The sequence below is a fragment of the Mesoplodon mirus genome (genome assembly GCF_964341445.2).
Source record: "Mesoplodon mirus genome assembly, chromosome: 7".
Classification (NCBI taxonomy): Eukaryota; Metazoa; Chordata; class Mammalia; order Artiodactyla; family Ziphiidae; genus Mesoplodon; species Mesoplodon mirus.
Genome location: NC_138983.1, coordinates 117,303,876 through 117,330,967, shown reverse-complemented (window position 1 = coordinate 117,330,967; position 27,092 = coordinate 117,303,876). Strand labels below are relative to the sequence as shown.

Genomic DNA, 27,092 nt, shown 5'->3' with positions numbered 1-27,092 from the left:
GTCTACCTAGAAATGGGAAGTAAGTATTGATCCTGTCAAAACTCTTCCATACCATATTAAAAGTGGGCCTCACTATTCAATCACCACACTCTGGCCCATTGAGCCAAACTGAATTTATCATTCTTTTCAATACAGAGATCCAGGTTGCCAACACCAACTTATCAGTTAGCATATAATAGGACACCTATCTACTATACTTGATTTATATTTTGATCAGACTGATCTATCGAAAATGATTTATATATAATCAGACTAAACAAAAATATGTTAAATGATCCCTATTTACACTATCAAGATCAAATTCATATACTGAGCCTCCTAATCTAGCACAACCTACCTATCCAAATTTAGCTATGATTCCTTTGCATGTACCTTCACAACTCCACCCAGTCCCCTTTTACAACATGAAATGTACATTTCTATCTGCAAGGCTTTGTTTATGCTATCACCTTGCTAAAAAATCCTTATAATCATAATTGTAGCTAAATTCTTTTCTTTAAGACTCAATTCAAGTCCCACCCTCATAGGTCCTTGCACTATTTCCCTCCAAAATATTTCTATAACATACCTAAGCTAACAGGTATTGTTAATCATCTTTTAATGCTTATGTTCTGTATACTCAACCAAACTAAAACAACATGAGTATAAGCAACTCATTGGTCATCAGGGAAATGCAAGTCAAATCCACAATGAAATACCATTTCACATCCAGTAGGATGGCTATAATCAAAAAGATAGATGATAACAAGTGCTATTGAAGATATGGGAGGACTGGAGCTCTCGTACACTGTTAGTGGTACAATCACTCTGGAAAACAGACTTGCAAAAGGTTAAACGTTCTTGCTATATGACCTAGCAACTGCAATCCTAGGTATATACCCAACAGAAATGTATACTTAGGTTCACACGAAAATGTGTACACGAATGTTCATAGCAGCATCATTCATAATTGCCAAAAGATGGACACTGATGAAGGGATAAACAAAATGTGGTGTATCTATACAGTGGAATATTATTCAGCCATAAAAAGGAATGAAGTACTGATACATGCAACAACATGAATGAAGCTTAAAAACATTATCTCAAGTGAAAGAAGCCAGTCACAAAAGATCACATATATGATTCCATTTACACAGACTATCCAAAATAAGCAAACCTGTAGAGATAGAAAATATATTAGTGGTTGCTTATGGCTGAGGAAAAATGGGGGCTTGAGGAGTAACAGCTAAAGGGTGTGGGATTTCCTCAGAGGTAATGAAATATTCTATGATTGTGAGGATTGTTGGACAACTCTGGAAACATACCAAAAGCTACTGAGTTGTACAATTTAAATAGATGAATTTTATAATACATGAATTATATCTCAATAAAGCTGTTATCAAAAAAGAGGGGATATGAGAGACATGCTGAAAGTCTTCCACTGAGAAGGGAATAACATGATGCATTAATTTCTAACATATCTAACCATATATCAGGTCTTCAAGGTCTAGAAGAGTTCAGTATCTGATTTAGTTATTTTCTTCTCACTGATAAAAATCACAATTATAAATGCTAATTGTAATACTTAATAATTAAGACTACTCAGAGAATTGTAAAAAGGAAGACTAACTTTCAGAAGTCATGTTTTAAGATGAATCTGCATCAACTTTCCTTTACTTGATACTATGATCATATTTATATTGAAACTGCAGTAGTGGTCATAGTAGTGAACTTGGATAATACAAAAACATAAAAATAGAATCACTCTTGACTTGCCTCATGGTTCCTGCAAAGCTCTTCTACTCTTCCAAAACTAATGACCCAAACTACTGCCCCCAACTCTGCTCATACCCTTTCCCTCTTTTTCCACCTATCAGATCCAACACAGCCTTTAGTACTAATCAAGTCCCACCTACTCAGAAAGATCTCTAAGACTCTAGCCCAAATTCAAAACATTTTACTTAGGTAAATATTTTACATTATCCTTTTTACATAGCTATCTTATATTGTTTTTTCATATAACATTTCCACATAAATGTCCTATATCTCCTCAACTCTGTAACTTTCCTGAGAGCTGACAAGTCTAATTGTTTCATATTTGGTACAGTAACATGTCCACATTAAGTGAGTAAAACAAACAAACACTTGATTAACTACAGGGGTAAACTGTGGCAGAAGATATTTAAGGCCAACTGACACAAACAATCCCAAATGCTCAGACTAACCCACTATCCCTAAAGGTTCAGTACTTTTATTCTTTCAATAGACTTTTGGGTCTGGGAACTATGAATTATTTCAGTGAAAGTAGGAATAAATAAGTTCCTGAAGTGGCTATGGGTGTTTTTTACAGAGACCTCAACAGAATAAGACAGAAGCTGGTGTTCTAAGCAGTCTAGCAGGGTCTTTCAACCTGAGAAAACCAGAAACATAAATAGCCTAATTAAATGATTGTTTCTTGGCACATGCTAAGGCTCTACATTTCACACAATATGTGCAACTCAATACACATGGACACTACTGGAAAAATGCTTCCCCAGCTGCAATGAAACTACTCTTTTCCTCAACTTCTAATCTGAGGAATTCCTAGAAAACTATATAAAGCCATTCAAAATGATACTAATGAGGATATAATTAAGTATAAATGAATTGTAGATCTGAATTTGAAAAAGCTTTTGAATCATTATTCTCCTGTATACTGCTAAATACACTTTTTGCAGGAACATATAAACCCAACACAGATGTGAACACACAAACCTGCCAAAACAATTCTGTCATTTCTGGTTTAAAATAACTAGGTAATTTTGATTATTGTGCTTACTCGTGTCTCAAAAGAGACAGCACAAGTACTGTCTAGTAGTTCTTAAATTGCTTCTCCAAGCTTCTTAAGTGTGGGGACACCAGGACTCAAGTGGTGCTGCAAATGGAGGAGCGTCTATGCCAGCACTGAGAAACAGGAAGCCTGCCTCCACCTGCCTCTGCTAAGGTTAAGTCTAGGCTGAAGAAGTACACAACGGTGGGAAAGAGTCTTGCAAACTCTCCTGGAAATAGTGATTTAAACACACACTCTGCTCAAAACTATATACCCATCTAGACCTAAACAACCCACTGATGGACAGCATTAGGATCAAACTAATCTCTACAAGTAAACTCACTATAAAATAAAATTACTGGCTGTTCAACACAAGAAGTTAGTTTTTCTAAAATATTTTCTCAACCATCTTTAGAAAAAGGTGAATAGCCAAAATATCACTTAAATTTTTATTTTTCTCTAGAACAACAGAGGACCACAGCAAGAAAACAGGTCCTAGAGATCAAAATAACCAATATGCAAAGAAAAGGATATGGATGAATTAAAGTCAGGCTTAGGAAAGATTTCACACAAGGTATTTACTCTGTACCTAACCCAGCTTTTCTAATCCAACACAAGGGTCCTACCTAAGATTAACCCATTCAGGCAACAAATATTTTCTGACCCCCTTGCGTTCCCAGTACATTTTTCTATCAAATGGTACAGTCTTAAATTGGGGTAAGAAATCTGATTAAACAGACAAGATTAACCAGATTTGAATTTAAAAGGCTCTACTTGTTTATTTATTCATTATTTTCATTCAACAAACAGCTACTAAAAACCTATTACAACGACAGGCGACTGACAGATATAAAGACACAAAAATGAATTAATATATATTCCCTGCCTCCATAAAGGTACAACATACGGTGGGGAAAACAAACAATATGACAGTGCAGCTTGCTCAGTGCTATGAGAGCATGAGGACAGGTTGCTCCGGACGCACACTTTGGAGCACCTGACTTGGTCCCAGCAAACGTAACTACCCACTATTTTAGGCCCTATCAAATAAAAGCAACAGTTCTCACATGGAGGAATCTGTGTCTCTGGAATTCATGTTGATCATTTAAACTGGTTTTTCTACATTCTGATTTGGGAGAAACACACCAAAACAGAACCAGAAGGAAACAGTTCTGATTCTCCTGCTACCAAGCACTGAGAGATAATCATCTATGGGTCTCTCATGTTTCTGCACATCTTAAATCAGTTACTCTTCCAGATTATGTTTCAAGGATGTCAACATAGCATACAGCCTTAGAAGGCAGAGATAGGCAGAGATAGTATCTCCCCTGGGGGCAATTAACAGACTTCCTCCTGACCAGGTTAATAGAGACAACGTCTCCCTCTGGGTGAAGGCTGGGCAGGTTTGCTAGCAGTCTTCTTCCTAGCTCTGACACAAACCTACCCTGTGGACAGCTCCAACCTGGGGACACCTCCGCATGGCCCCTGTGGAACTTCAGAGGCAGGGGAACCAATGCAAACTTGAAGCTCATGCGGCCTGCTGTCCCATGAGTTGTCTAGCAACATATATCAAAATATGGCAGGCTAACTCATGGCAAGTAGAGTAGAATCTCAGACTCTTCATGGTTCTTGAAACCTAGAAATAATTTTTCTCTTTTCAGTAAAAGAATAAGAAAAGCCAAATTAACCTGCAATTTCCACCACAGAACAGGGCTAGTTAATGGGAGATGCGGAAAGGAAGAGAGGAAGAGTAACCCAGTATACCACATCTAATCCTGTAACTATAAATCCATTATAAATCTGGTTAGCTAAGCTGGTGTTAGCAGACAGGCTGGAAATTAGATAGGTAGGTAGGCTCCAGGACACTGATGCCATAGTCTTGGGCAATATGTTAAGGGGGAGAGTTAAAAATAGACTATTATTTCTAAAAACACCCACTGGACACCACTACTTTGTTCAAGTTATTAAATAAAATTGTTCAATAGCTATTAAAACATGTACTACTAAGTATGCTTGAAATTGAGTCAACCTAAAAACACTTAATGGAAAATAGTAAGGAGAAAATAAGATTCACTAAAAGCCAGCTTTTCAGATTTCTTAAAAAAAAAAAAAAGTTCAGTCTCATAAGATTTGGGTGGGGAATAGAGATAGAGAACCTAATAGAAATTTACCTACTCTTTGATTTGTAAAGTTCTACTTTATGGAATGTCAGCAGATAGGAAAAACAGTCCAGATAGATCAAAAAATGCAAAAAAAAAACAGTGCTGAACCAAACCACAGGAGAGAACATTATTCAGCAAGTTCTTACTGTTTCTGGAATATGCAACCATTTCCTACAACAAACATTCTGAAATTAGTATACCTCCAAAATTAGGTATCACAGCAAGCAAGAAAGCATTCCTCTGCTCTGTTGCTTCCTATGACATAAACCAGCAGACATGAAAATGCGTACAGATGGAAGAATTATTCTAATTGTGATCACACAAAAGAAATAATGGGAAATATGCCATTTTAATTTAGAAAACAAACTCAGGTAGGAATTATTATTTGGAGGTAGGCTCTATATTGACTGCCACTGAGAAATTAATTGATTCGCTTATTCCACCAATGTGAGGGGTGGGGAGGGAACAGACCAACAGTAAGAAAATTTTATCAAGAGCGATTATCCCTGAAAATACGAGCCTCATCCTTTATGTGCTCTCAGAAAAGTTGCAATATGTGACTTCTATCACATTTGCCAAATGCTTAGAATTTTCTTCATATATTCCAGGGACATTTACAGTGCCCAGTATAGTAAGGCACTTGTTTCTGGAGCTTAAAATTAATGCACTGTAAGAATCATCACTGTACTGGCTTTATTAGAACTGTAACAAAATATCACTCTGTTTTCAATCATTTATTATGCCAAATAAAAACCAGCAGATTCTCTGCCCAACAGTATATCAGGTCTGTCTGTCACCTCTATTCTAACAGCCAGCAAGCAAGCTAAAAGAAGAAAAGAAAGGAAAAACAAACCAAAAACAGCAACAGAGTTCTTGGGGAGAAAATGTCCAGAGATTGATGGTCTGCCTCTTGCTTAATAGAGATAAATTTTTTATTCTATGGCAAAACACTCCCAGCTTGAAAAATAAATAAAAATTTTTAAATTCAGTTTATTAAAACTTCATCGCAGATGTTTCTAATTATGATTTGTTTAGGAAGAGCTACACTATTGTTTTCTTTTATTTTGATACTAAGGATGAAAGTGCTGTCAGTGAATGCCACAGGAGAGGCTCATTGAAAGAAAATGACCCCACACTGGAAACAAGCATTCAGTGTCTACCATGTAAAAGATGCTGCAGAGAATGCAGCTACAAGCAAGAAGTGCTGGGATTTCCCTGGTGGTCCAGTGGTTGAGAATCCGTCTTGCAATGCAGTGGACGCCAGTTGGATCCCTGGTCAGGGAACTAAGATCTCACATGCCAAGGGGCAACTAAGCCTGCGCACCACAACTATGGAGCCCGAGTGCTGCAAATACAGAGCCCACGCGCTCTGCAGCCCATGCACCACAACTAGAGAGAAGCCGGCGCACAGCAACGAAGAGCCCACGCGCTGCAAATATGACCTGACACAGCCAAAAAATAAATAAATAAATGTTATTACCTGCTGTCAAGGAGATACATCTTACTACACATTTCTCTGTATAGTCAATGTGCCTACCAAAAGCCCATTTACCAATCATTTCTCCCTCTTAATCTTTCCTTGTTTAAAGTGCACAACTTAAACAAGGAACTAATATCAAAAAGGGCCAAGGAACACTCATATGCCAACTATGGTGGTATCCCTTACAAGGCCAAATCCCATTCGTCAAAAATAACCCAAAAGGCATGGAAGGGTTAAAGAAAAACTACACAGTTTTCTAAATGACAAACAGTATGTTCCATTCATTAAACATCATTCATTACACAGACACAAACATCCCACAACACTGTATACTATTATGGCCGCACAAACAGAAGAAATGAGGAGAAACAAAAAAAAAGAATACAGAAAGAGGCTTTATGATCAAATAGTAAAAGAGAAAATAATCATCTAACCCAGAGAGAGAAAGAGAAGGCAGCAAAAAAGGTAGAGAAAGGAAAGAGCCAAGAAAACATTCATTTCACTTTTTTAGTAATTTTTCTTTAATTTATTTTATAACATTATTGTTGTGTGATGAATTGGAAATTAAAATGCTAGCCGGGCCTCCCTGGTGGCGCAGTGGTTGAGAGTCCGCCTGCCGATGCAGGGGATACGGGTTCGTGCCCCGGTCTGGGAGGATCCCATATGCCGCGGAGCGGCTGGGCCCGTGAGCCATGGCCGCTGAGCCTGCGCATCCGGAGCCTGTGCTCCGCAACGGGAGAGGCCACAGCAGTGAGAGGCCCGCGTACCGCAAAAAGAAAAAAAAAAAAAAAAAATGCTAGCCCTTCAGCAAACATAGCCTGAGAAGCACTGCCCTAAAGACTTTAAAATTTTAAACCATCATGAAATCACTATGCTAATCTTATACTTATTTTGTAAGTATGTAATTTATGCTTAGACTTTACTTTTACTGAAAAATAGGCCCTTCTTAATATACAGGCATCCCTGTTCCCACTGAACTTCACTGAAGTGCCACTGCTCTGACCAATTTACTTGCTAGCGCCTGCTCCCAAGAGGGTCTGAATTCTCTTTCCATTCCCCTACCAGGCCTAGCTTTCAAGTGCAATTAACCAACTGGCTATTCACAACACATGCTCAGGGTACCAGCAAAACTGGAGTATTTTAAGAAAAAATGTTTCTGAAATAACATATTTCAACAAAAGCAATGAAGTAGTCATCATGGAAAAAATAATAACTTGAGGACTCTGTTTTAAAATGTAGTACTCTTTTTGTTTCAAATTACATATGGGCAGAGGAAGCACCATAATCTTAAGTGCTTAAAACATCTAAAGGTCTTAATCTAGCAACAGTAGAAGAGTGCCTTACACACTCTCAGGGAGGTGCCTCTCACCATCCTACTATTTGAAATGCTACACCCCACCCCCTCACCATGCTTCATTTTTCCCACAGCACATGTTTATAGTTTTTGTCCATCTCCCCTCACTAGAACATAAAACTCCATGAGGAGAGGGAATGGTGATGCTTCAATGCCTGGCACATGGCAGGTATGCAGTAAATATTTGCTGAAGGAGTGAATTTTTTTTTATCTCATTAATGCTTCATTTAACAAGGCTTTATTTCACCTAAAATAGAAACTTTCATGATAGAAACAAAGCTTCACATCAAAGCAAATGTGATTTAACTCTGCCTGTCACCACCAGATGGCACTAGCTTCAACTGCTGCCTTGGACTTAAGACACAACATGGATTTTTGAAGCTGTTTTTCAAAAACATACACTGAAAAGAACAAAGTCAAAAGTGAAATACATTTGGACAAATTTAAGAGTTGGAAAGAAACCTGAACAGTTAAATCCACTGTCACCACAAAGACAGTCCTCCCATTAAAAAGCTTTAGGTAAATATACATATACTGATGGCTTAGACTCAAGAACAAAGGATCTCACAAAGAGCATGTTGGAACTAATCTGTTCATAAGCAGAAAACCTGGCATATTAGTCTAAATTCTCTATAGTTATATTTGTTTTATATATATATATACACACACACACACACACACACACACGTACACAAGCACCTGTTGATGACTTTGAAAAGCTCCTCATTTCTGATTATCCTAACAGTCAAGTTCAAGGGCAACTTATATGACCCGCTTCAAGAATAGCCTGTCCTACTTCAAATTTCTGTCATTACCTCTACTTTACCTTAAAATGAAGATAAGCATACCCTGATAAATGTAGTTCCTGAAATTTAGGCTATAAAAGTAGGTCATGAGAAAATCCAGTACTAGTCAGCAGTTCCTTTAAACATTGAATATGTATAAAACTAGGAAATGAAGAGAAACAAGTTGAAATATTTTTGAAACAATAATGATGCAGCATGTGAAAGAATAAACATCAAGCCAAAAACTTTTAGCTTTCCACTGAGAATTTACATCCTTAGGAAATCATTTGCATACAAAACTCAAATAGGGGAGAAAAATATATATATACATATACATAGCAACTCAGTATGTACATTTAAGCTTCAAGTCACACAGTAACTATTCCTTCTGAATTAGAATGAAGCTTACAAGAATTAAACACAGGATGCAAAAAATAAAATAAAATAAAAGCACCTGTAAGGAGACAAAAGAACATATATACCAACTCTATTTGAGCTACTCAACATTTAAGATTGTGTTCCACTTCATGGTACCAAAAAAACTGAGAATAAAGTTCCTTGACTCCTAGGTTTTATTGTAAAGAGTTTTCTCTTCTGTTTAATTCAACAGCAATATATAAGACCCTTGCATACAAAGGTTATGACAATCTCAGGAATCACCAAGAGAAATGGAAATTAAGACATTCAAGTAGGTATATTATGAAGAGCCAAAAAGAAAAGTACTAGCATTTAGACAATTGGAATCCAGAGGTCAGTGGGATAAGTAAGTAAAGAAAGACTTCAAGGAAGAGGCAAGCTCAGCCCTGAATCTTGAAAGATAAGATGTGAAAGGCTGGAGTGGTGAGAACATCCTAGGAAGGAATCCCTTCAGTGTAAGTGGAAACTCACACTGGGAAGAATGCACTGGACTGGTAGTTTAACAGGGAAGGGGCTAGCTTACAAAGCCCAACTGAAAAGGATGAAATGAAGGGAGGTGTGGAAGGTCAACCACATGAAAAAAATAGATCTGAGAGAGGTTCACAGGAAGATGACTCAGAAGAACAACATTTGGGACCCATTACGAGGCTTATCGCACAAGCCAAGGCTGAGGTGAAAACGGTGTGGGACAGAAGAGTGGTAGTGCTGGCGGGAAGTAAAGAGGAACACTAAAAGTAGAGAGCACTGAAGTAAAGAAGAACTGCTAAGACGTAGAAATGACAGGAATCGAAAAAAGCACAGTCACAAGAATCGATGAGCCTGGGCACAACAAATTCCAGTTCTGCCACTTCACCAACTGTGGGACATTAGGCAAGCAACAGAACTTTTCAAAGCCTCTGTTTCTTAGCCCACAAAATAGGGATAATGCTGTGCAAGGTTGTGGAGAGTTTAAGCAATGAGATGCAATACTCGAAGGCATGACAGATTATAGAAAACCAAAAGATGTTCATCATTTCCTGATCTTCTTCTACAAAACCATAGTTGTCTGCAAGAAATTTCTGGAAATAAGTTAACATGGTTCATTCCCATTTTTAATTTAAATAATTATGGGGCTAAAAAAACAGCTAAATCAGCACTCTCCTAAAGCAGCTCATCAGCATGCCCAATCACTCCCCAAACAAGGGCATTACTTTCTCTAATGCCATTTTTTTTTAATTTTTATTGGAGTATAGCTGATTTACAATGTTATATTAGTTTCTGCTGTACAACAAAGTGAATCAGCTATATATATACATATACCCACTCTTTTTAGATTCTTTTCCCATATAGGTCATTACAGAGTTTTCAGTAGAGTTCCCTGTGCTATACAGTAGGTCCTTATTAGTTATCAATTTTATACACAGTAGTGTGTATATGTCAATCCCAATCTCCCAGTTTATCCCTCCTTCCCTTCCCCTGCTGGTAACCATAAGATTATGACATCTGTGACTCTATTTCTGTTTTGTAAATAAGTTCGTTTGTACCATTTTTTTAGATTCCACATATAAGCAATATTGTATGATATTTGTCTTTCTCTGTCTGACTTACTTCACTCAGTATGACAATCTCTAGCTCCATCCATGTTGCTGCAAATGGCATTTTCATTCCTTTTTATGGCTAAGTAATATTCCATTGTATATATGTACCACATCTTCTTTATCCATTCCTCTGTCAATGGTCTAATGTCCATTTTTAAATCAACAGTCTTAAACATATAAACAATACCCATAACCTAGTATCTTCTATATAATGTCTTCTAGAGGTATACTGCACAGTATTAATATCCACAAGAATACGGCCAGTTAACTGGACAGAGAACTCCACCCAGAAAAATATTCATATAATAATGAATTTCATTTAATGACTCCACATGAAATATCTACTACTAACATCATTTTTAGTTTTATTTATAACCAATCGATTCATTTCCACAGGGCCCTGTGCTTGCCTAGTTCTGGTCTGATTATACCAAATTATAAGTTCTCCTTAAATACCTGGCCATGACATCACCTGACCTGTGGTATCAGTGTAGACCTTATCACTCTCCAGATCAATGCAGGACACTGAAAATGTGAAAACTGCTCTATCAACTATGCTAAAATCAAAAAGTAGTCTTGTTTGCTGATACTACACCTGGAATAAATTAAATACATCACTTTTTCTCTCTACAATGCGACCTGATTCAGAAAAAGCCTTTATTTTTCAGCACTACCTCGGACACTGCCTAGCCATTGCACTGGCAAAGTTCTATCAACCCTTTACCTGTATGTTCCTATTATACTTCATCAAGTAGAAATAATAGCTAATTTTAACCATGCTCCTTCTACATACACAAACTGTGCTGGTTGCTTTCTATCTCTAAGCATCACAATAACTCTGCCAGGTAGTAACTTTACAGAGATGGACACTAAGCCTCAGAAAGGCCAACTACTGAAACTAAACATCATACCAGAAATAGCTCCCACACTAAACTCACACTTCTTGCGAGTAAACTTCTTGTGGCCATGGTTTTGCTCATTCTGTACTCTCTGTTTAGAATGCTTTTTCCCCTTCCTATTAACTCATATCCATTCTTTAAGGCTCAACTTCTCTCAGGATGTCTTCTCTACTGTGGTGCCAATGTTAACACTTTAAAACATTTGGTTTCAAGAATCAATAAATGAACAGAAATCTAAGATTCTGTACTGAAATTTTGGTTTAATAGTCTGCTATGTTAACTAAAGTATAAGGCTCTGAAACGTACTAAGAACCTAGCACAGCCCCTGGCACCTTGCAGGCACTCAGTAATCACTGCTGTGAGGAGAAAAAAATGAAAGCGAGAAGGGAGTGAAAGGGAAAAGGAGAGGAGACAGGAGGCAGAAAAATCCCAGCTCCCAAGTATCGGAATCTTGATGCAGAACTTCTAATATATTTATAAGAGAATACTCATAAGCAACAATTTAATAATAAAATTAGCTAACCTATGTTTTACCACCGACAGTGAGTTCTTAAAATACTAAGAATTTTGTGCCAAAATATAAAATTAAAATGTAAACAGAATATAGATTCAGCTCTAAGGACAAAGAATAATTTATGAGTATCATTCAAATCTTAACCAAGACTGATGTATGTTTACTGTTGAGAAAGCTTTAAAAGGATACTTGCTGAGCTAAAATGGAATCCACCTATCAGTCTCATTTCTAAACAACTGTAAAATATGAGAAAGAAAAGTATTTGCTTAGAGATTTCATTCTCATATTTAAGAACATGTTTTTAAATCATTTTCAATTTCAACATTTTAATTATATATTCACGCTGTTCTCTAACACTGTCTCTCTGGAAGCTAACTTTCTAGACACCCAACAGCCAAGAAAGCAAGGCAAAACAAAAGTCCCTTCCCTATGGTGGGAGCTCAACCAAACTTCTCTTACTACCGTAGTGCCTAATCAGCCCAAGTGTGCTCTCTCCCGCCCATTTCTTTCATGGCTCCATCACTCATGACTCCCTCTCCAACGCTAAGGAGATCTGTTTCTCTGTCAATGCCTTGAACCTGTCAAATGGAAAAGAACTGTGACAGGGCAGCCTTCCAGAAGATACCACTTGCTCCTGGCACTCAGTACCTCTCTTCTCCATTTATGCCCAAGTCTAAAGAGGTAAACTTATCAATTCTGTGTTCAAAGTGCACACAATGGGTTGCCCAAAATTATCTACAATTATCTACAATTACACTGGCACTACCCATTTACAGAAAGTAAACCACACACAAATGATGGTAGGCAACAGGATAAACGAGAAAGAGAATGTGATCTGACATCAGGGATAGATTGAAGTACTAACTCCACCACTGTAACCTTGGAAAAGTCACTTAAAAGTCTCTGAAATTTTAAATAATAGCATCTGCCTTTCCTGTCATGAGGATAAAATGAATACTTGCAAGGAAAGCACTGGTATATGGTAAAATACCAAAAAATATATCATTTTATTAAGGATAATGATATGATAAACAAAGTCCATGTAATCTGTAATCCAATGTGTTCCCACTGACTCCACATCTCAATTGAGTTCTACAACTGCTCCAAGGGAGCAAGAAATGAGGAAAAAGATAACAAGGCAAAGAGAACAGCCTGTGATAGAGGTAATGAAACCAGTTCCCTTGCATGCCTGGTATGCTGTCCCTAAAGAAAATTCTAAAACAGGAGCAACAAAAATATTTGAACAAAGGCAGCAGTGTCTGAAAAAGTTTGGGGTTGGCCAAAAAGTTCGTCCGGGTTTTTCCATCAGATATTGCAGAAAAACCCAAACGAACTTTTCGGCGAACCCAATACTTAATCTCTCAAGAAGAAAAGATTCATTTATATATGTAAATGATAGTATTATTTCCCATTTTGTGTAAAGTTTGTTTGGTTTTCTTTACTTTATCAGGTCTATCCTTAAAAACAGGTAGTAAAAGAAAAAAGCAGCTTCCAGTGAGTGATGGCTGCAATGCAATACGAAAATATAAATTGCCAAAACAAAGGCTAAATAGGAAAGTCAAGTTGAGAGTGTGGATACAAAACCACACTCAAAACCAAATGCCTTGAAAACATGATAAAGAACAACAACAACAACAAAAATGATAATCTGGTAACAAATAAGTACTGATTTTGAAAATTCAAAGGCAAATAACAGGTAAAGTTGACAAGCCTTTCTACTTCTATTTCAGCTAAAGAGCCAATAATTTTAACTCTACTTTTTGTATATAGTACTAGGAAATGTGCACGAAGATACAGAAAACATTCCTTTATTGGCTTCTTAAAAATCCTGTAACTGCCCCAAAAGTTCCCTCACATTTGACACAAACACCATAATACTTCCCATTTGTTATGGTTTAAAAAAAAAAAAAAAAAAGCAGGTATTTTAAAGATAGAACTTTTTATAGTATGCTATGCAAACATATTCTTAGTTAACAGAATTTTACATCATTATTATTAGATATTTTTATTTACTATCTAAATTACAAACCTTGGCCTGCACAGCTATATCATTCAAGTCAAATAAATAAGTCATTTCTGCTCATGTTTATAGAAAATTCAACAATACCTTTTGAATTATTGTAAGTCAATCAGGCAAATCATACTTAGTTTCAAAATACAGATTTCAAAGAATATACTCTACATATGTGAGTTCTACATAATTCATAGCAAATAAAACTATCAAAGTGAAAGAAGATATGAGTGATTCACTTATTCATTCATGAAACGTGTGAAATCTGCACTAGGTCCTAGACACCGTATCAAACCATGAACACATACTGATCAGTAAGACAATAATTTCAGGAAATTCAAAATCCAGTAAGGAAGGCAGGCAAAAAATGTGGTGGGAGGTATAAAATAATTAAAAGCCAGGAATAGTAATTAAAGTTTAAGGACATCTTGTAAATCGACAGGAAAAAGACCAATATCATAAGAGAAAAAAAGAGAGAGGAAAACAAGCAATATACACACAGAAATTATACAATGGATAAATAAGTGAATAATGTTCAATAACAGAATCAAGGAAAAATAACTTCAAATAGTAAGTTTGAATTTCTCACTGTTTGTTTCAAAACAGTAAAAACATGTGGATATTCGGTGTTGGTGTTAGTAAATGGGCACGGACATAAAGCCAGTGGGACAATGATCAATATGACCTCTCTGCAGGATAGTTTGGCAAAATGTATCTAAAGCTTTTAAAATGTGTCATGTCCTCAAAGTCATTACAGGAAAACTACAAACCAATATCCCTTATGAACACAGAAGCAAACACCCTTAACAAAATATTAGCAAATAAGCGTCCTGTAATAGATACAGGAAAGCACATCACGAATGAGTAAGGTTTACCATAGGAATTTAAGGTTGGTTCAACATTAGAGATATCAATGTGCTGACAGAATAAATAACAACAACTCTATGTTCACCCTAATAGTTGCAGAAAAAGCATCTGACAAAATTCACCATCCATTTCTGATAAAAACACTAAACCAGCCAGAAATAGAATGAACTTCCTCAACTCGTTAAAAGCATTTACAAAAAACCTACAGCTAACATCGGATGTAATGGTAAAGGACTGAATGTTTCCCCTCCCTAAGACAGGAACAAGACAATGATGTCCATTCTCACTACTGCTGTTCAACATACAGTGTAGTCAAGTAAGAAAATGAAATAAAAGACACACAGATTGGAAAGGAAGAAATGAAACTATCTTTATTCACAAATACCATGACCAGCTACAGAGAAGATCCAAAGAAAACTCCAAAGAATCTCAAAAAACAGCCACAAGAACTTAACAGGACAGTTTAGAATGACTGGTATGCAAAAACTGTACTTCTATATTCTAGCAACAAAAAATGAGAAACTGAATTTTTTGAAGTATTTATAATAGCATTGAAAACTATAAAACACTAAGAGAGGGCTACCCTGGTGGCGCAGTGGTTGAGAGTCCACCTGCCGATGCAGGGGATGCGGGTTCGTGCCCCGGTCTGGGAAGATCCCACATGCCGCAGAGCGGCTGGGCCCGTGAGCCATGGCCGCTAAGCCTGTGCGTCCGGAGCCTGTGCTCCGCAACGGGAGAGGCCACAACAGTGAGAGGCCCGCGTACCACAAAAAAAAAAAAAAAAAATAGTAAGAGATGGATCTAACAAAATATGTGGTAAGACGCACATGCTTAAAATTATTAAAAAATGCTAAAAGATATTAAAGAAGGCCTAGATAAATGGAAAGATATGTCATATATTGAATCGGAAGAGTCAATATTGTTAATTCTCCCCAAATAGATTTATAGATTCAATGCAATCTCAATGAAAATATGCAAAGACTTTCTGTAAATATTAACTAGCTGATTCAAAAACTTACAGGGAAATGCAATGGTCTAAAAATGCTCAAAATTTTTTTAAATATCAAGTTGGAAGACTAACACTATCTGACTTGAGATTTACCATAAAGCTATACTAATCGACACCGGTGTTATTTATGAAAGGGTAACTGTATAAAACCAAGTGAGTCAACACAGAGACCTACACATACATGGTCAACTAACTTTCAACAAAGAGTCAAGGTAACTAGAATGGAAAAAGGACAGTAATTTCAGAAAACAGTACTGGTTCAACTGGACATCCACATGGGGGGAGGGAGGCATTGGAACCTCGACCCTTACTCACACCATACACAAAAATTAAATTGAGATGAACACTAGTCCTAAACTGAAGTGCTAAAACTATAAAATGTCCAGAAGAAAACGTAAGAGAAAACCTAAATCAGACTTCAAAAAAACAGATTATTGGTCAAGATATGATTAGAGTGAGAATACCTAGATTCAAACTCCAACTTTGCCAATAATTAATTGTGCACCTCATTATTTTATCATCTCTGTATCTCTGTTTTTTTCCTCTTACTTGTATAAAGATAGAGTACTTACCTATAGGGTTATTCAAGGACCAAATGAGATAATGTTTAGAAAATGCCTAATACATAAAGTACTCAGTAAGTATGTTTGCTACTTTTAAAATTTTTATTTAGTTACTTTAAAAAACACCTATCCAGGGCTTCCCTGGTGGCACAGTGGTTAAGAATCCGCCTGCCAATGCAGGGGACACAGGTTCGAGCCCTGGTCTGGGAAGACCCCACATGCGGTGGAGCAACTAGGCCCATGAGCCACAACTACTGAGCCTGTACTCTACAGCCCACGCGCCACATCTACTGAAGCCCGTGTGCTCTAGAGCCCGTGCTCCGCAACAAGAGAAGCCACTGCGATGAGAAGCCCACGCTCGCTGCAACTAGAGAAAGCTGCGCACAGCAATGAAGATCCAACACAGCCAAAAATAATAATTAATTAATTTTAAAAAACACCTATCCAAGTTTCATAGTTCAAAATTTAATATTTCCTATTGTGACTCTTAGAATTGTATAAAGAATAAGAGTTCAGGTTCATTTTTCATTCGATTCTCTCCAAAGAAATGAAAGAATAAGGCATACAAAATTAAAACGAAAATAAGGGAAAGGTGGAGAAACATTTACTGTGCACCTACAAGTACCCCAGGAAACAGGTGCTTTACCTTGATTATCTCTTTCATTCCTCCTAGCAGGTGCCTAGTGAGAAACAAAGGACCTATGTGAAACTTAATAAACCTTCATAAGCGGCCTTTAAATAGAAGTGCTGGCTTTCTTTTTAAGATTCTGGATTGGTGCCCAAAACCAAATGTCTCATTAAAAGTTTAGAGAGATTGAATTGTTATAAGGAATATTTATAATTATTTAAACCAGAAAGTAGTATACTAAGAATCACAATGAAGGATCCTCACATCATAAACCACAAAACCCCGTCACCTTATTACTTAATCTTATAATCATGAAACTGGCTACTTTTTAAAACATGCATCAGAAAACCAATAAATGAAAAGATTAAAGCTGTCAACCTCTTAGAAGTCCCAAAGTTATGAAAAATGAGAATTCTTTAGCACCTATTCAATCGTTAAAGATGGAGAAGGAGGGAGAGTTCACAGCAAAGAAAATCATTCCTCAAATTTCTCCTGGTTATTTTCCCATAGTTCCCCAAAGGCAACAGGCAGCACGTGGTAAGAAGTGGTAGGAAATAATAGAAGATCCTCCACTAGGGATAAACTTACCTGTAATGTTTTATTCTCTTTAAGATCCAACCCAAACACATTGTGCCTCTTCACCTTAAAGAAGTCAGCATTGAGGCCATCGTCCTCCTCATCATCATCTCTGTCCAAGAACTGCACAGGAACTTCTTTGTTCTTCTGTGACTCTTTGTTGCTAGGGACAGACTGAGGTTGAGACCCTTTTGTCTTTCCCGGTTTCTCTTCCATTTCTTCTTCACATTCTTTCTCTTCTTCCTCTTCATCACTAACACCACTAGCCAGTCTGTACTCTGTCCCTTCTGGTATTTTCCCACCTTTCTGGAAAATAGATATTTTCTCATTGAAGTAGGCTCTAAATTCTTCCACTTCATCATTGGTGCGGGAGAGAGTCCTTGGCTCAATTACTTTCTTATCTTGACTCACTACCAGTTCTTTGTTGGGTTGTTTTTGCATTCGCTGAAGAAATCTTACCCGTGGTGCCACAGCAAGACCAAGAGACCTTAAATATGAGCAAATGAAAACAGTTATCTCAGCACACTGATGGTGTGTTTATGAGTTTATTATGAAATGGTTTCTCAGGAGTTGAGATTTTTGGAACTTTTTTTTTAAGAAAATGTTCCTCTGAGATACAACTCAGGTTTGACACGTTAGGTGATCTAAAAGATAATGAATACCTGTCAGAAAATATTGGAGATACCCCATTTTCCATTAAGATGGTAACACAGTTAATAAAATAAAGAGCATGAGACCAGAAACAAGGGAACAGTTCAACTACTAAATCTGCCTATTTCCAGTATAACTCTCTCAGCCTCAGCTTTCGCAAATGTGAGATAACAATAACTACCAGGCCTATCTCACAGTTGTTATAAATATCTGATGTACTAACTATATGAAAATACTTTGTAAAATATAAATACTAAAGCTGGAAAAGACATGACCATGAAAGAACAAAACACAGTTCTCTGCACATGAATGAACTCAAGTATTATCATCCTCCCTTCTAACACACATAATGTGGCACAATCACTTCTATAAAAATGGATTTTTATACTTGAGACCAAAAAAGAAAAAAAAATCTTATTTTCTCCTTCTAAGATCAAGATTTACTTTATGGTCAGGTCTTTCCCAGCTTCTAAGTTCCCACAGATGAATTGAAAAGAAACTCTTAAAGCAAGGCCTGCTATAATAAAAAGCTAACATTAGAAAATGGACCAACTGCCTTTTTCCTATAAGACACAATTCACAGAAACTGAGAGGTGTGGTTGTAAAACCTGGATTCATAAATAGAACTGTTGAGGTTAAAATCCTGGCTCTGTCACCTATTAGCTGTATGATCAAAGGACATTATTAAACCTCTCTATACCTCAGTTCTCTCATTTGCAAAATGGCATGACAAGAGTATCTACATTATAGGGTCATTATAAAAATAAAATGAGTTCACAGAGGCAATGCATCTAAAACAGTGCCTAGCACACAGGCAGCCACTACTGAGCCCTTGTCATTATTACTGTTATAGCGGATACAGTTAGGATCACAAACTCAATACACATCAGAGCATTTCTCTCAACGTATTACAGTTACATTTACACGTCTTTCTCTGCTACTAAACTTGGACTTCCTTTAAGGTAGAAGTACATAACCATACAGCTATAATTTTTTTTTTCTTTTGCAGTACGCGGGCCTCTCACTGTTGTGGCCTCTCCCATTGCGGAGCACAGGCTCCGGACGTGCAGGCTCAGCGGCCATGGCTCACGGGCCTAGCCGCTCCGCGGCATGTGGGATCCTCCTGGACCGGGGCACGAACCCATGTCCCCTGCATTGGCAGGCGGCCTCTCAACCACTGCACCACCAGGGAAGCCCCACATCTATTTTAATGCCTAGCTCAATGAACTAGACATATTGGGTATTTAAAACATATTTCTTTAATATTCAAAAAAGCATTTTACTAATATAAATAAATAAATAAAACATATTTCCTCAGTAAAATCGTTTTTTAAAACTTTATTTTATTCTACACACATAGCACTGTTTTAGGTATCAAAGGCTTCTAAAGGAAATTATAGATCAAGGAAATTATACATCTAAAATCCACAAAAATTAAATTAAAACACCAAGGTAAACTGTACCAGTAATTTAGGCTCCGAATTTAACTTTCTGCTTCCCTAAGCATCACCAACAAAAAGCAAAGGTCTTCAACGGTAAACAGATGAGATTTACTGGCATCTGTGGCAACAAAATGTCCTCTAAATATGGCCCTGCAGCATTAAAAGACCTGTGCCTCTCCTGTTTGCTAGTATCTCAGCTATGTCAATGAGAAAACCAGGAAACCAGGATAGAACTTCATGAAGCACAAAAATCAGCTAATAACCTAAACCATGAATCATATTCAGAAATTTTAAAATTCGTAAAGAGATAAGCAAACAAAAACATGTTATCCATGGCATGTGATTTTCCATCCATTACCTAAACAAAAAGTCAGTGACCTTACTTTGTTATCTAGCAAATTAAATGGCTCTAAAATGTTACAACTGACAAATTACCTGTTATAATGAACTTGCAATCTAACATGAAGAATGGAAAACAGCAGCTCACTCGGATACAAGTTTTTATTAGACTCAACTTAAAGGTAAAGGTACTCGAATTCCTGGAAAGCAGGCCAAATACACAGATCTTGCTTTGAAAGTACATATTTCATCACAGACTAGGAGATTTCAATCTGACATTCAAAGTATGAGTAACCTTAAAGGTGCTTCTATAGGATTCTGTCAATGCTTTTCCCACAGGTGGGACCCCATTGAAAAACAAATGCTCCTCCTTTATACCTGAAAAGGTTAGGGAAAAAAATCCTTCAACTACTAAGCCAAAACAAGACCAAGAGTTCCGTTTTCATATAATAGTAACCACAATTACGAAAGACAGACATTTTGCCATGGTAACTGTGAGCACCTGTAAGAAACACCAAGACACAAAGAATAGCCAGGCAATAAGCAGCATGGGAAACCAATCTAAAAGAAGGGAAGAACTGACAAAGAGACTTGCATCCAAAGCATAAAAAGAACTACAGTAAACCAAGCCAGCTTTTTAGAAAACAAGAGGGCTACAGACATTTAAAGATTTCAAAGAATGCTTGTCAATTGCTCTCCATCTCCTTTAAGCCCAAACCACAGCAAACTGCCAGTGTAACTTTCAGGAATTCATACTTACAAGTAAGAAACTTCTTCCTGACTGAAATTCCTGACTGAACTGAATGCTCAACCAGTTTTCTACAGTTTATATAATCTTTTTCTCTGCAAATCTTCAACAGATTCTTTTAAGGTAAGGCACAGTGGTTTAAACTAAGACTCTCAAAACCAGGTTTCAAACAAATTCCCTCTAACTTTAAGGATTCACAAACAAAACTATAATATGAATACTTACAGGGCATATTCAGGTATAGGTAACTTGCTCACATCAAATATTTCTTTATTCTTCATCAGATACACTGAACGTATGTAAGAGACAAAACACTGTAAACATAAAAGGTTGAAGTGTAAGATATATACTAGTCAGAAATGGAAAATGAATTTTAACTGAGATAAAAAAATTAATCAAAGGGATAAATTCAACAGTAGTGAAAAACCTCAAAAATAGCTGAGTATATGTCATCCCACAAAAACAAAAAAACCTACCTTTTTCGAATTGTAATATTAGAAAAGATTTTAAATCTGGTTTCATCAAGCCAACTCAACATAAGACATAACCTTCTCAAAAAGCTATTCTAGAAGTTAATATCATTCAGGTGCATTAATAGGGAAAAACACAGGCTTTGGAATAATACAGTTGAAATCTGAGCTCCACATCTTACTAGCTGAGCAAGTTTCTCATTTCTCTGTCAGTTTCCTCATCTATCAAACATAATATAACAGTACCTTCTACTTAGAGTGTTATGAGAATTAAATGAGAAAATGCATGTAGAATACTCGGCATTTCTTCTGGAATACATTAAGTCCCAATGAATACCAGTTATAAGTAATAATTATTACTTGAAAACATCCTTTGACTACTACAACAAAATAAAATTTTACTGTACTTATATTAAGCTTAATAAAATCATAACAGGAAAAGTTTATTCCTAAAGCTTTTTCTTTTTTATTATAATTTCAAGTAATTAGTTGTCATAATTTCAAGTAATCTGTCATTAACTTGTAATATTTTTCTTCTGTGTTAAAAAAAAAAAGTAAGTAAACTATCTTTATACCAAGAGCTATTACAAACTAAAAAGTAAACATGGTCCTGGATCCTCTGTCAGTCTGTAAAATAAACAGGCAGCAAAGATGGTGAAACACATGTAAGCAGGAGTTTTATTTTTTTATTTTAAAATTAATTTTTGTAAAGTATATTTAATTCCCATTTCTATATTTCTGAAACTTCACATTTTCTCTAACTTTACACTAATCCTTTCTTCAAACCATTTACACTAATCTTCAAACCATTTTCCCTGTCTCCACAGGCATTAAAATGAATAATTCAAGGATAATTTTTTCCCCTACAATCCTCTACAAGAAATCATCTCAGCTGCTTATTGTTTTTGTTCTATCCAGATTATAATCAAAAGCTAGAAAATCGCTTCTATGAAATTAGATAGCTTGCTGCAGCTGACAACAGTTAGCCGTTCTGCTAAACCATGCGTGACACCCAGTAAATCACATCATTTATTTCAATGTGCTTTTCTATAATCTTATTCTGGAAGGCTCATTTGTTATACGCAGAAACCAGTGAAACGACATCCTTCCAGTGTTTCATATTTCCTGATTCATAATAGAATGTCCTAAGTATGCACAAAGTCATGACATCAGAATTCATGTATATTATTTTCAAATGTGCATACTATTTCCAAAGCTTCCAGAAGATTTAACTCCTAGCTTAAAGTATGTCTGCTAGGCAAAACATGCACATAAATGTTTCCATGCCTAAAGATATGCCCAAAAACTAAGAAAAAAAAATCTGTTTAAAGACCCTTTTCATTAGATTTCAGGTGAAGTGAGCTTACAGAAGTTTAACTACGCACAGTTCATTATTTGGTTCTCTTATACTTTGGAATTAACTTCTCCTGATGTATCATGGAAGTTCTGAAGAAAGACCTGGATTTAAATCTTAGGTCTGCCACTTAATAGCTATGTCACCCTGGACAATTTTTAATTTCCTCAGCTCCTATTTTCCCATCTATAAAGTCAAATCTATATCACCTACCTCGCAGGTTGTTGGCAAGATTAGATAACACAATGCATATCAAACTATCATGTAAAAAAAAAAAACCAAACTGTCATGTAATCGGGTCATGCTGCAACTAAGTGCCTAGCACATACTAAGCATCTGAATTTTAGCTTTCATCATTAATGTTGGTATTTTAAGCACAGTGACAATAATTTGATAAAATATAACCTAAGTTAATTTTTTAAACATAAGATCTTCTCTTTAAATAAAACTTCGTTGCTTAGAATATCCAGTTTCAAAACCATCACACAAAAGACTGACTACTGACTGTCTGCTCAGGCTCCTCTGTCTACTGAGGATGCCCTTTCCATGCCTCCTCTTTATTTTCTTCCTCCAATCTCTGAATCCCTACTCTTCAACTCATTGTTGAGTTATGGGAGATGCAGATGTAGATATCCTATGTAGATCTCGTAACTAAAATATAAGTAAACAAGTGCTGAAAATGAAGAACTTCATAACAGGGACTCAAATATTTGTCAATTCAAAGATTGGACAGCTGTAAGCACAACGCAAAATAATTTCACATCTTTCTTTTCTAAAGAATCTACTGCTGGGTACTCTAAGAACTAAAAAATAAGTATAACTAAAAGTGACAATTCTTTGTGTATTTGCTAATCAAGAGGATTTCTAAGTCCAAAAAAAGCAGTTTGGGAACACTGTCATACTTATAGATTAAAATCTCATTCCTAAAGAGAATTTACCAAGAGTGCTATGCTTTCTAGAAATTTAACCTAATATAAGATATTAATTTTACAGTCAAGAAAGTGCAGTCAGAAGTTAATAATAACTTAACTGAAGAAATCAAAAGTTGAAAACTTTATCAAGTATATTAGAAATCCAGCCATTGTGCACTTAAAAATCACTGAGGATTTTCTATATGTCTGACAAGATTATGGACAAATAATAGACATTTTTCCAAGTTACTATAAGAAATATATATTTTTAGGACTTCCCTGGTGGTCCAGTGGTTAAGACTCCACGCTTCCACTGCAAGGGACACGGGTTCAATCCCTGGTTGGGGAACCAAGATCCCACATGCCATGCTGTGCAGCCAAAAAATTTTTTTTTAAAAAGAAATACATAATTTTTTCAAAGTTAAAGAATAAGTTAAACTTACCTGAACTTTATACTACCTGAATATCTGAAGCATAACTATGCAACCTAGAAGTAGTAGAAAATGATACAGCATAACTTTATTATATGCTCTATTCCACTGAAGGTATCAAATTCAAAAATGACTTACCCTTTGAGCTCTTTCTTTTAAATCTTGATCTTGAGCTAAAAACGATTCCAATTTTTTCTGAATGTCTGTAAGTTTTTCTGGATTGATTCTTTTGTAACAAAAAGATAAAGATTAAACTAAGACATCTCAATTTTAGAAACTGAAAACAGTACACAGCATTTTCTATTTTCCTCAGTATTTTTAAAATCTGTAACATTATTTCTCATCTATGACCCAGGTTAGACTGAAATTACACTAGACAGAAATTTGACTCTGCGTATTTTGAATAATGCAGGAACAAGAAATGTAAAATTGACATTTTCTCTAAACAACCCATGCTGAGTGAGTGAAAGATTAGGTTAACACCACAATTAGCGATGTTCACTTCTTAAGTCTTTAAGGATAGAAAGTAGCCTCTTGTGGGAGGTGGATCATCAATGAAATGGAATAAATGAAAGCAAACGTCATTTTTATATGATTTCCGTTTTCAGTCAAACACCATAAAACGAAAGTCAAATAATAAACAAGTAGCCAAGGATATAAATATTGTTTTCCTTACCTAGAAATCAGGCATAACATAATAGAATGGTTACTTAAATCTGCCGGGGTTTAGAATGAAAATTACAGGAAAGAATGTAATTTTTACAAGCATCTATTCTAGGTTTCACAAAGGAAATTCCACTTGTTTCCCTGATTTTAGACTGAACAATTTTGTTCCTGAAAAGCTGGAGTGGTAATAGGTGGTGGCAGATGAGATGTTTTTTACTTTTTTTAATTACAGAAAATATCAAAATATACAAAGGTAGAAAACTTTCACTCAGCCTCAACAATTATCAACTCACAGCCAATCTTGTTTCATATAAACTCTTAGAGGGAGGAGGGAATTAGGTATACATAATTAGGCATAATAATTTCATGCCTTCATTTTTCTAACAATAATATCAAGACAGCAAATAGTTCTTACTTGATTTCCTTCACAGGCACTTTCTTCTGAAGAAGCTGCTGCACCATCCCTTTTTCTTCTGAGGGAAGCAAAATTAATAAAGCTTCACCATCCTCTTTGTACCTAAGCAAAAAACAAACAAAATCCCTTCCACATTAATGCAATCTGCACTTTACATTTTAACAGTTTGATGAACAGGTAACAAGAAAGCAAGTTCACCAAATTAGTAAATATTAGGAATACCATTTTTTTAAACATCTGTCACAACAGAAAACTAGGGCTCTTGAAGACCTTTTTCAAAATCCATCACTAGTTACAATTCCCATTGATTTTTAGGCTATACCACAGTAGAAGAAACAAATCAATTAAGAAGAATTTCTTAAATAATGGTCTACTTATAGCAAGGAGACAATTTCTCATTCAAGTCACAAGACTGCTGTAATAAAATTAATCATTTAATAAACATGGCTCCCAATACATTAAGGAAATCTAATCATCTTCCTGGAAGTTTTTCTTCTACCTTGGGAATAACATGGTTCAGAGTTCAGAGGCATCAGTTATAAGGAATGGATCTCTGCTCCACTGGAAAACTTACTACCTCTAATCCATGATTTCTCTTCCTTCACCTGGTATAGGTGCACCATCAAAAATTTCTATGTAAGTGGGCCATAAGGCACCCCATAGTTACTTAAGCTTCTTGTGCTACTTATATACAGATTTCCTTGACACCTTAGATATATTACATGCAAGCAGTAAGACAGAATAGAATCAGGTATTTGTAGAAATTTCTTAAAGTCACAAAAGAAAAAGTAATCTCAAAGCATTCTCTTCAGGGTTCATGCTATAAATATGAGGGGCAAATAAATTTTTATAGTTAACCAAATAAACTATTTATTGAGAAACTTTGTGCCAGGTATAAATTGTGAAGAACACAAATAAATAGAAGATGAATATTCCTGCCTTCAGTGATCCAACAATATGGCTACCAGAAAAGACAAACTCACACAAAAGCAAGAGACTCAAAAAACAGTCCCAAAATGGTAAATCACCAAGTGTCAAAGGATAACCACTGGCAATAAAGCGCCATGAACTCAGAAGTGAAAGGAGGACACTAAGGGTTAGCCAGAGAAAAAGAGAAACATGTCACAGCAGATGGAATTTGAGGTGGGCCTTAGAAATGGATAGAAAGGGAAAAGCTAAGGTATTCCAAAGAGGAAAAATGGCATGAACAAAGGAGCGGGAACCAGAAAATACAAGACAAACACAGAGCAAACTAAAGACAGGAGAAATTCAACCGAAGTCAGTGTATGTAAGTGCACAGCAGGAAAGACTGCCAGAAGGTACATGAGAGTCTGGTTTTAGAGGACCTTGGATAAGTCTCTAGAGAGACCAACTACCACTGTATATAAGCAGACCTTTATCACTGTACACCAGAGGAAAACTGACTTTGTTGACTTATTGTCAATCCAAAGACTGAAGAGCAATTTTTACCTCACATGTTGATTTCAAAATTCTATACCTACACAAAAGGGTAAAAAAACTCCAGTATAATACCATTACAAAAGTATGTGTGTTTATATATTTTTATGTGTACCCAGACACACAGAAAAGTATGAAATAAAACATCAAAAGTATTAAAAGGTTTAAGTTAATTCATAAATTTTAAAAAATTAAGGGGCTACTATATACCAGTCACTGAAATAGAGTGATAAAACAGATACAGTTCTGGCTGTCACAGAGCTTACAGACTATTAGGGATAGACATAAAACCCGTGATAACAACAAAGTGATATGACTGCTACAGTAGACATACGAGAAGCTACAAGAACACATAACACAGAGCTCTACACAATGTGCTCTAGGAATTTAAAAAAAAAAAAAAAAAAAAAAAACTGCCCTGAGAAAATGACATCTAAGAGCTGAGATTTAAAGAACAATTAGGAATTAGTCAACTGGTAGGGGAGAGTCAAGTTTTCCAGGGGGAAAACAGCATTTGAGAGAGTCCAGTGGGTAGTTTTGTCTACTTCGTGCTTGTTTGTTTTTTCCATGTTTTCTA

The 27,092-nt window shown here is 36.1% G+C and overlaps 1 protein-coding gene across 1 annotated transcript in view; it reads right to left on the bottom strand.

Annotated features, from left to right (window-relative positions):
* The window catches only part of DDX10 (DEAD-box helicase 10), a 284,143-nt gene that overhangs the window by 212,628 nt on the left and 44,423 nt on the right, over nt 1–27,092 (bottom strand). Inside the window, exons 10-13 of the mRNA XM_082628714.1 lie at nt 25,058–25,159; nt 24,115–24,202; nt 21,036–21,124; nt 17,643–18,117 (exon numbers count right to left, since the gene is read on the bottom strand). Coding sequence (XP_082484840.1) covers nt 17,643–18,117; nt 21,036–21,124; nt 24,115–24,202; nt 25,058–25,159 — 754 coding nt within the window. The remainder of the gene's footprint in view (nt 1–17,642; nt 18,118–21,035; nt 21,125–24,114; nt 24,203–25,057; nt 25,160–27,092) is intronic.